Source organism: Olea europaea, chromosome 1 (assembly GCF_002742605.1).
Source record: "Olea europaea var. sylvestris chromosome 1, O_europaea_v1, whole genome shotgun sequence".
Taxonomy (NCBI): domain Eukaryota; kingdom Viridiplantae; phylum Streptophyta; class Magnoliopsida; order Lamiales; family Oleaceae; genus Olea; species Olea europaea.
The window spans coordinates 14075262-14086400 of NC_036237.1; the positions used below are offsets into that span (position 1 = coordinate 14075262).

Below are 11139 nucleotides of genomic sequence, written 5' to 3' on the forward strand. Positions count from 1 at the left end.
GGGAGGAGGTAATGCCCTCGGCGAAGGTGATCGTTGATCAATTGGATCGTACTCCTACACAAATAACATTACAAATTATTAACATAATTAAAATTGCTAACTCATAAAAAATGTTAATCAATAAATTATATGAAATTCACGCACCTCTCGCACCAGCTCTCGACCCTCCTCCTCCATCGATGACGTCTACTTAGTGATGACCTTAACCTGACATTATGTTTTCAACTCAGTTAACGATTGCGTAATGAGATTTTAAACTAGCTCACAATATAAACTACAAAGCGTCTAATACTTACATGAGGGTCATCTAGGAGAGCCAATAACTGTTTCGCAGATGGACACCCGTACGCTTGGGATGCTCGCCAATGATGCATCCAAGGGCATCGTGTCTTCAGTCGCTTCGCAAAGCAAGCACCGAGTACGAGGATAATATCATACGGCCAAATCTGTAACACATACAATTATTATATATAAATTCAATGATATGTCTTGAGTAATGCACCTCCCTCAACTGATACAGGGACCAGAGGAAAGACTGGCATAAGATATCAGCGTGCTAATCATCCAGCACCTCCAGTACTGTAGTAAAATTGTCGAAACTACTGTTCCATGTAGCTTTGCCCGGTATCTGCCTCAACTCTGCGTGTAGATGGTAATCCATCCTGCAAAAAATCGAATATTAGAATTTTGTACAATGGAAAACGGAATAAAACATAGTAACGGAACATTAATCGAACCAAAATGTTAACATGTAGATGTTAGATTATCAATTTACAATTCTTATTTACATTACACATATTAAAAATCTAAAGAAAATAAATTATAAAAATTAAATAAAGGATATAAATATTATTCAATTAATAATGAAAAAAATTGAAGAATTCTTTAATTTTGGTAAAAAAAATAATTAAATATTGTGCTAATTTGTTTAAAAGGAATATTTAATTTTCGTAATTATCAATTAAAATTACATATAAACTTTAGAGAATGAAATTATAAATATTACATAAAGAATACATAAATATTATTCAACTAAAATTGAAAAAAAAATGAAAATTTATTTAATTTTGGTAATTTAATAAAACGAATATTTAACTTCAGTAAAAAAATTAAAACAAAAAAATTATCTTGGTAATTTGGTTAAAAGGAACATTTAATTTTGGTAATTATCAATTTAAAATTCTTAATTAGATTATATATAAAAAAATCTAAGGAAAATTAAATTATAAAAATTAGATAAAGAATATAAATATTATTCTATTAAAATTGAAAAAAATGAAGATTTCTTTAATTTTGGTAATTTAATAAAAGGAATATTTAATTTTGGTAACAAAATTAAAAGGAAAAAATTATTTTTCTAATTTGGTTAAAACGAACATTTAATTTTGGTAATTATCAATTTAAAAGTCTTAATTAGATTATATATATAAAAAATTTAAAGAAAATGAAATTATAAAATTTAGATAAAGTATATAAATATTATTCCATTAAAATTGCAAAAATTGAAGATTTTTTTTAACTTTGGTTATTTAATAAAACAAATATTTAATTTTGGTAAAAAAAAAAAAGGAAAGGAAAGGAAAAAAATATTTTGCTAATTTGGTTAAAAGGAACATTTAATTTTGGTAATTATCAATTTTAAATTCTTATTAATTTATATATTCATATAAAAAAAATTAAAAAAATTGGAATTATAAATAGCGTAAAAAAAATTAATTAAATAAATAACATAATTATTATTTAGTCAAATTAAAATAAATTAATTATAAAGAAAATTAATCTTGTATATTTGGAAATATATATATATATATTTTTAAAAACATTAACGGTCTAACCCAACTATTAACAGTCGGGTTAGATCGTTAACAGTCAACCCGACTGTTAACAATCTAACGCCGACTGTTAATAAGCTAAGGAAAGGTCCACAAATTGTACAATACACTCAATCATGACCAATAATCTATCTACTCAAACATATTTTCATCTAATTAAACCACATAAACGTAAAAAAATAATTCAATTCATCATAAACATGGAAAAACTAGAAATTTCTCACAAAAACTAACCAAAATAGTGTCGGCGGCGTGGTAGATCGATGGTGTTTGCTCGTCGTCGGAATTATTGTGGCGTCGCTTGGTTTCAGCCGGTAGGAGATTGGACTGTTTTCCTTGCACAGTGCCGTCGATTTTTTGACTCCGTCGGTTATAGAGTTTTCCAAGACAGTTTGTTTGCTTCAAGGGTAATATCGACTTTTTGTGTGCAAAGTTTTGTTTTAGCTTTTTTTTTTTTATTGATTTAATGGGTCAAAGGTCAATGTTCAAATATGCTATAGTAATTGAGCCATTTCCTGGTATTTCCTCACAAATCGCCACAGTCTTCTCTACCTCCCTTCAGTGCAATCGTCCACGACAACTGTACTGATATACAACTGGTGCACTCATCTCCACCTCCGAACAACGCCGAACACTTAAGAACACATTGTCTACATCGTGTAAACACTGTACACCTAAGGTAAGTTTCTTGTTATCTCGTTTACTCCGTAAATTCCATATCCTGTGTACAATGTGGTGAAAAAATAGTGGAATTGGTGAGATTGGTAGAAGATATTTTGCTTGCCATGTTCTGTATTGGTAGAAGAATACTAAAGGCATATGTGTTGCTATTTTGAATATATGAAAAGGGGTGGAGTTGTTGAGATTCTAAGCTTTTAAAACTACTGAAGAGATCTTGAATTTTTCGCCATTTTCTTAGTTTGAGTAATAATGACATTTGATTTTTGTTGTTGACTTACTTCCGGGATGAGAGAAAGGAATGTTGGTGATGTCCAAGGTGTGCACATAGATTGCAGAAATGTTTTGAGGTTGAAAGGGAGATCAATAACAAAGGACGATTATTCAAAACCTATAATAATAATTGTGGATATTTCGATTGGATCATAAATGAAGAATCAATTGGTAAATTGAGTATTATTAATGAAGCGATGAGGCCTACAACTATTGAGGAAGTCGAAGATTTGTCAAGCAAGTTTGTGAGTCTAGCTCTAATAGTTGAAAAATAAGACATTGAGATTTCATTGAATGTGACATTTGGCAGGGAATAGGAAACTGCCAAAGTGAATGGAAAGGATAAGGGGCATGCTTGATAAGTGGTAGGAAAAATTGATGATTTGTTTATGTTTTTGATTGGCTATTGATTGAAGCCCGAAGGTGGCAATTTAGGATTGCATGCATGGAAGACTTGGTTTTATATCTTGAAAGCCCGGATGAAAAATAGTGTAAAATATGTATGGAAGGCCTGTGATTGGCTGTCTATAGAACTTTGTATTTACTATCAAAAAAACCGGTGTAAACTATGATCCTTTAATTATATGTTTGATTTTGGTAGAAATAATTCTTATTCTTGCCATATCGTGACTGTTTGATCCTATAGTCTATAGTTTAAGTGCTGATAATAAGATCAAACTCGAGAAGAATATGTATGGAGTCAAGACATAAAAGCAATTCACAAACAATATTGGATAATTAATAATAGTCCCAAAGAATTTCATAAACAATTCCCATTTTTCATCAATCTAGGGTGTCAATAAAAATGAAGATTGACCACTAGATACAAATAAAATGAAATTTACTTCCACTCCTGTGTTCATAATTAATAAACTCCCCAAGGGCTAATAATAATTCAATCACTCTTGCCCAATTGAGCCTAATTTCTTGCAGGTAATGTTAAGCCAACTAAGGCTGCCTTTTGTCACTTGTTATATGAGATTCTATCATCGTCGTTAATCAACATCATTGGTTGTGTTGACCTCGAAAAAAGGCTCTTCCACGTGGCCAACAGAGAACTACTTCACGTATTCCTCCCTGTGCACAATCAGCGAACAGTCAGACGCACACGGCCGGGACCAACGAGAGTGGTGGCGGCCGTATACACTCCGACGGTCAAGTCAGGTTTAAGTGGTCGGAACAGTACCCAGGGGCTGTGCAAATCAATGATAATGGGGGAGGAGAAAATATATAAGCTTGCTATGGAGTGCTATGTAGTCAGATTTTCATTACATTTGCCTCTTGCCAAATCTTGGGTATTTATAGATGGTATGAGCCGTTGGATGTGGGACGCGTGTATACATCTGACGGTATGAGACATTCGCTTATAGGCGTCAATCAACCGCGTCTGTAGAGTGGGCGAACAGCTTGTCTCTTCTGAGTTGAATTGACATAAAGTTGATAAGTCACATCATCTAGCCTCATGGAGACGTCAAATCAATTTAAACCTTAGGTACAGGAAAGATCTTAGCATAAATCTCTTTCTGAAATTGACGGCGGATCCTCTAACTGGGGTCCACTTGGTCTCGGCCTTGGCCTCGGGGGCGAGATACTTTTGGTCGGGTATTACTAGGTTGCAGGTATTGCTGACATCACTTTGAAAACACTTCGGACGAGTCTTTACCAGGTCGGAACATATGGTGGTGAGCGTCCGAGGCGTATCAGATCGGTCTCTCGGATCGGAGCGTAACAGTGCTCCCCGAAGTCCAGGTATGAATATTTATATCATGGGTGGACTTGCTTTCCCGACCAGACTGCGATTTGTGGGAGCTTGGGGGTTGATCTTTTGCAGTAATCGAGGTTGTGATCTGAGGCAGATGTGCCAACGTTTCGTTACTGTGCGCAGCGTCCGAGGCGGTGATCGTCATGAGATGGCGCGTCAGGTGCGTCAAAGCTTCGTAAGGTGCGCTGACCCACAGGGCCGACGCGTTGGGAGGGCTAAAACTTTGTAAAGCATGGGAGGGAACACAGCATCCGAGGCGACGATCCACCGGGGGTGTCGCGTCAGATGCGTCCAAACTTTGTAAAGTTGAGTGAGGAGTTCATCTGCCAGCGGTGCGCTGAGCCACAAGGCCGACGGGTTGGGAAATGGCTAAAACTTTTTAAAGCACGGGAGGAAACGCATCATCCGAGGCGATTGCGTCCAAACTTTGTAAAGTTGAGTGAGGAGCTCATCTGCCACCGATGCGCTGAGCCACAGGGCCAAGGCGTTGGGAGATGGCTAAAACTTTGTAAAGCATGGGAGGGGATGCATCATCCGAGGCGATGACCCACAGGGGACGTCGCGTCAGATGCGTCCAAACTTTGTAAAGTTGAGTGAGGAGTTCATCTGCCACCGATGTACTGAGCCACAGGGCCGACGCGTTGGGAGATGGCTAAAACTTTGTAAAGCATGGGAGGGGACGCATCATCCAAGTCGATGACCCACAGGGGGCGTCGCGTCAGGTGCGTCCAAACTTTGTAAAGTTGAGTGAGGAGCTCGATCTGAGGCGATTCAAACGTCAAATGATTTGACAACTGTTGTGTGTTTCCAAGATAACAGTTGGGTGCCATGCCCATTCTCCCAAAAGGCTACTGCGGCTACTTATTATTATTGACGACTGGTTGTAACCGAGGTGACTCGTTTTAAGTAAGCGTGAATGTCATAGCGACATCTTGGACGTAGATCAAATCTGGCGTTTCATTTCAACGGCCTAGATTGAAGATGCGATGAACGGCTTAGATTGATCGCATTTGAATTTGACGGTGGAGATCAGATTTGTGTTTCTATAAAAGGAGGACTCTGAGGCTTTCTCAGGCTTTCTACCTTTGCGAAACAAACATTTTACTTTGCTCTCACGTAATTGGCGATTTCCATCATTTTCTAAGCAACTCCGGCGAGAAAATTGAACTTCCAGCGACCTTACACCATTTTCGGTTAGGAAAACCTTCAAACTCGTAAGTTTCATACCTTTTAGGGCTTTTAAATTTTGAAAGAATGGCCTCAAAGGGAAGTTTTGGTTCGGGGAGGGGGTTAGAACTAGTGAGGTGGACGAGCCCGTTGTGACGACCTCCTCAGAAATAGTTGGGATAATAATAGGGGTGAAAATATATGGAAGCGACCGGATAGCCCAGCAGATACGTCTGTGCACTGGGGGGCGTCGGACTACCCATCTAAATTAAGAGAGGCCGACCTGGAGAGACTTAGGATAGAGTATAGGATCCCTGATAATATAGATTTGATCCTCCCCGGGCCGGAAGAAAGAGCCTGCTACCCTAGGCCGGGCTGTGTGGCCATTAGTGAGGCGATCCTTAGGGCCGGACTTAAGTTGCCAGTTCACCCATTTTTTAGGATGGTGCTTAGATCGTATGGGCTAGCCCCGACGCAGCTCAATCTGAACTCCTGGAGCCAAATGGTGGGCTCCTGGATGTTGTGGAAAGAGGCGTCATTAGGGATGAAGATGCCCCTCTCCGTTTTCCAGACCCTTTATATACCTAAGGTTACTGTCGGGGGGGATAAGACCCGGGGATGGTATTACCTTACTTCATGGGGTTCCCACACTTTATTCATGGTCGATCTGCCAAGCTCCATCAAAGAATAGAAGAACTCGTGGTGCTGGGCCGCAAGGTAATGGGACACGATGGAGGGAGACCCCCTGGCGCCTCTTACAGTCCCGACAAAGTATTCAACACTTAGTGAGTATAGTAATACTTTTTCCTTATATTTCTCTTTGGTTCGAATTGTGCCTTACGGTTATATTTCCTTTGTAGGTGCTATTCCTCGGTACGAGCTATCATCTGAGGACTTTGACACCATCTGTGTCATTTATCAGCTGCCTCAAAAGAAGAGGTCTTACCATAGGCTGATCCGAAAGAACATCCACTTCATTACTCACGATCTGATGGCATCCCAAGGTAACCGGAGCGAAGTCTTTATTTTTTATTCCGAACTCTCAAGACTTGTACTAATTCCTTATTAGCTCTATGCAGACAACTTTAATAAGAAGATGTCGGTGCGCCCTGACTTCAAGACCATCTAGAAGATGATGGTAGAGGCATGAGCGTTGAAGGTCTCCTCCTCCTCATACAAAAAGCAAATGGAGGATTTGGTGGAAGCCAATAAGAGGTTTCAGCCTCCGACGGAGGAGGAGGTACCGGAGGCTGACCTTTGGAGGAAGGGCAAGAAGAGTGCCGCCCCTCCAAAACGCCCAACTGTGGCGAGGCCACCCCCAGCTCTGAGACAGACCACAATTCCCATCGGGGTGGCCATTCCAGAGAAAAGGCCCGCCCCAACTGAGCCTGCCACTGCCCCGGCCACAACCCCCCTCGCTGCATTGCTAATTGAACAAGTGTCGGGGCAGCAGAAGAGGAAGAGGCCTCGTCCCTCTAAAGAGGTCGATTTTCTGGGCACCAATCCCGAAGAGCCCGTAAGGGAAGTGTTGAAGGCTCTTCCTCCAGAGACAGCTGCGGTGGCGGTGGTCCACAGCAAATACTGGACAGAGGAGTGGAGGGACCACACCGCCTCCTGCACAGCTGAGGATTTGGTGGCCGCGAACAGCGCCTGAGTGGCTCGGGCCCTGAGTACAAGCATCCAGCTTGAGGGCTTAGTGAATGATCTGAACTCTAAGAGGGAGGACCTCGCCAAACGCCTCGAGAAGGCGATGCACTACGGGGATGCTGTGCGAGCGGTCCAGGCCAAGGTCACGCAGGCTGAGGAGGGGAAGAAGGAGGCTGAGGCCCGGCTAACTGCTGCCAAAGCAGAAGTGGAACGGCTGAAGAAGGAGTTGTACGAGGTGGAGTGCCAAGTGGCTACGGTGACTCGGCGGCTTGATCATGCCAATGAGCACTACAAGCTCGCCACCGAGGCTCTGGAGGCCTCCAACAAAGAGAAGGCAGAGGCTCAATCAGAGGAGATTGCCTCTTCGAAGGAGGAGTTGAAGTTTGCAGGAGAGGTGGCAGTCCAGAACATCATTTACCACTTCGAAGACCATCCCCTGTATGACGACTTCGCCAATTTCTGGGCCTCGTGGAGTGCCCAAAGCTTATTGGGTCGACTGAAGGAGGTGCACCCCACTCTGGACATCTCTTCATTGGAGGTCGGCCTGATAGGCTTGTCGAGGAGGCTCCGGAGGCCCAGGAAGCGGCCAATGTAGAAGCCCCTCCAGCAGAGTAGGGTTACCTTTTGTAATGGCTTCGACCTCCTTTTACTTTAAATTTATTCAATGAAATGAAATTTTTTCTAAGTATTTACGCTTCTGCTTTTTTTTTTTATCTTTTCTATCTGTTCATACTTGTATGAATGACAAGCGTCAGACAAATTGTCTCGCGACAATAACCAGTTAATAGCTGTGGACAGGACCACTCAAGTTAATATAAGTTTAATCACTTAAGCGAGTATGAAGCGACTCTTAATGCTAACCTGTTAATAATTTGAGATCGGACCACTTAAGTTAATATGAAACGGGCCACTTAACATTAAGTAGCTAATAATTGAAGATCGGATTGCTTAAATAAAACTTTTGAAGGACTGAGGAAACTATTCACTAACTGATGTGGCTCGAAACCGAAGATTTATTACTTAAGATAAATTACACCACCCTTTACTAAGGCAATTCCAGCACTTAAGGAATTTTACAACTAAGATCAGATCAGAACAATCGATTCATTATAACATACTGAGATTGGGTCGGAACAAAGTCTTATCAATGATAGTACTTTCTCAAGTGTTCGATGTTCCACTGATGAGGCAGCGCCTTTCCTGCAATATCTTCGATTTCGAAGGTACCAGGTCGGGATTCCCTGCGGATGCGGTAAGGGCCTTCCCAGTTCGGGCCAAACACTCCTGACCCGATTGGTTTTGAAGATTGGAAAACTCTTCTGAGTACGAGGTCGCCCAGGCGAAGAGTTCTATTTCTGACCTTGGAGTTGTAATAACGGGTCATCTTTTGATGATACTTTGCCAATATTACTTGGGAGGTATCTCTCCTTTCCTCAAGGAGGTGTAGTTCGCTTATTCGAGCCTCGTTGTTGCTGATCTCATTGAAATGTATCCGTCAATGTGATGGGACCCCGACTTCGTCCAGACTCATGGCCTCGGCTCCGTAGGTCATGGAAAATGGGGTTTCACCGATTGCAGTCCGACAAGAAGTCCTGATAGCCCAGAGGACGTGGGGGAGTTCGTCAACCCAGGCCCCCTTGGAGGTATCAAGTTTCATTTTCAGGGTGTGTTTGATAGTCTTGTTCACTGCTTCAACTTTTCCATTCACTTGGGTGTGATGAGGTGTCGAGAAGTCCTTCTTTATGCCCAGTTCGTCGCATAAGTCTAGCATCTTCCTATTGTCAAACTGCCTTCCGTTATCAGACACTAAGGAGTGGGGGATGCCGAATCTACAAATGATGTTTTTCCACACGAATTTGGTATTATTAGCCTTGGTAATTTTGGCAAGGGATTCAGTCTCGACCCACTTAGTAAAGTAGTCAATGGCGACAATGGCGAAAGTTGCACTTCCTCTCCCTTTTGGGAGTGGACCAATGAAGTCAATGCCCCACTTGGCGAACGGTCAGGGGCTGGTTACTACGGAGAGGCTCTCAGCAGGCTGTCTTTGTATGTTCGAGAAGCGCTAGCATTTGTCACATTTCTAGACAAACTGGCAAGCATCCCTTTTCAGGGTCGGCCAAAAGTAGCCTTGGCGGAGAACCTTGCGTGCCAGAGCCGTTCCTCCGGAGTGATTTTCGCATATTCCTTCATGGATTTCCTTGAGTATGTATGTGGCATCTTCGCCTCCTACGCATCGAAGAAGCGGCGAGGCAAAGCCTCTCTTGTAAAGGGTATCTTCTTGCAAGAGAAAGTGTGTATCCCTTCTTCTTAACTTCCTCGCCTCGCCTCTGGAAGCAGGCAGTGTCTGCTCCTTCAGGTACGCGATGATAGGCTGCATCCATAATGGGGTGCCTTCTATCCATAGTATCTCTTCACCTTCGGAGGTGGAGGGCTTTGATAAGTGCTCAATAGGGATTACGTTTAGCAGCTCTGAGTCCATGTTGCTAGCCAATTTTGAGAGGGCGTCTGCATGTGCATTCTCTAGATGGGGGACTTGAGTCAGTTCGAACCTTTCAAAATGAGGAATTATGTCCAGAACTAACTTCAAGTACGCAATCATGTTACCATCTTTGGTTGCAAAGTTTCCATTGACCTAATTTACTATAAGCTGAGAGTCACTGCTCGCCTGGAGCCTTTCGACCCGCATCTCCTTAGCAAGTCTAAGACCTGCCAAAAGGGCCTCGTATTCAGCAGCGTTGTTCGAGGCTTTGAAATCGAACCTCACTGCACAATTTAGCTTGTGGCCTTCCGAGCTTTCCAATACGATCCATGCCCCTGCGCCAGGCTCTCCTGAGAACCTATCTACGAACAGTTTTCATGGGGGGGCTCGGCTGGTTCCATTATCGCCTCCATTTCTGGGGCTTTGACAAACTTAACCATAAAATCAGCAAGGGTCTGGCCCTTGATTGTGTGTCGAGGCCGGAACGTTAGATCGAACTCACTGAGCTCGATTGCCCATTTTAGCAGGCGTCCTGATGCGTCTGTTTTTTGTATCACCTGCTTTAGTGGGAAATTGGTGAGAACTTGTATTGAGTGGGCTTGAAAGTATGGCCTCAGCTTTCTTGAGGCTGTGATAAGGGTTAGTGCCAGTTTTTCCATGTCTGGATAGCGTGTTTCAGCTGGGAGAAGTGCTTTGCTGATGTAGTACACTGGCAGTTGGCGTTCATTTTCTTCCTTGATCAGGACTGCACTGACCGCCACGTCCGAAATCGCTAGATACAGGAGTAGAGATTCATCCGGTTGAGGTTTTGACAAGAGGGGCGCCTCTCCAAGGTGCTTTTTCAGAGCCTCGAAGGCTTCTTCACACTCCAAAGTCCATTGCTTTCCCTGCTTCAGCACATTGAAGAAAGGCAAGCTTTTATCTGTGGCTCTGGAGATGAAGCGACTGAGTGCGACAATCCGACCGTTGAGACTTTGGACCTCCTTCGATTTTTGAGGTGACCTCATTTCTAGCAAGGTCGTTATTTTCACTGGATTTACCTCAATTCCTCTCTGATTTACAATATACCCTAAGAACTGGCCCGATGCCACTCCAAAGGTGCACTTGAGGGGATTCAATTTCATATTATACTTTCTAAGTATCTGAAAAGTTTGGTTGAGGTGACTCACGTGTTCGGCTGCCTGGAGGCTTTTGACCAACATGTTGTCCACATAGACCTCCATGGTTTTGCCAATGAGTTCGGCAAACATCATGCTGACCAACCTCTGATACGTGACTCCAGCATTCTTCAATTCGAAGAG

General features: G+C 42.4%; 1 protein-coding gene across 1 annotated transcript; it reads right to left on the bottom strand.

Annotated features, from left to right (window-relative positions):
* Window positions 1–8854: 8854 nt before the first annotated feature.
* On the bottom strand, window positions 8855–10169 carry LOC111404695. The gene is made up of 3 exons (XM_023033466.1): window positions 10119–10169; window positions 9583–9991; window positions 8855–9165 (listed from the first exon to the last, which is right to left on the bottom strand). Exons 1-3 carry the CDS (start codon window positions 10167–10169, stop codon window positions 8855–8857), a joined length of 771 nt encoding a protein of 256 aa, XP_022889234.1.
* Window positions 10170–11139: the final 970 nt, after the last annotated feature.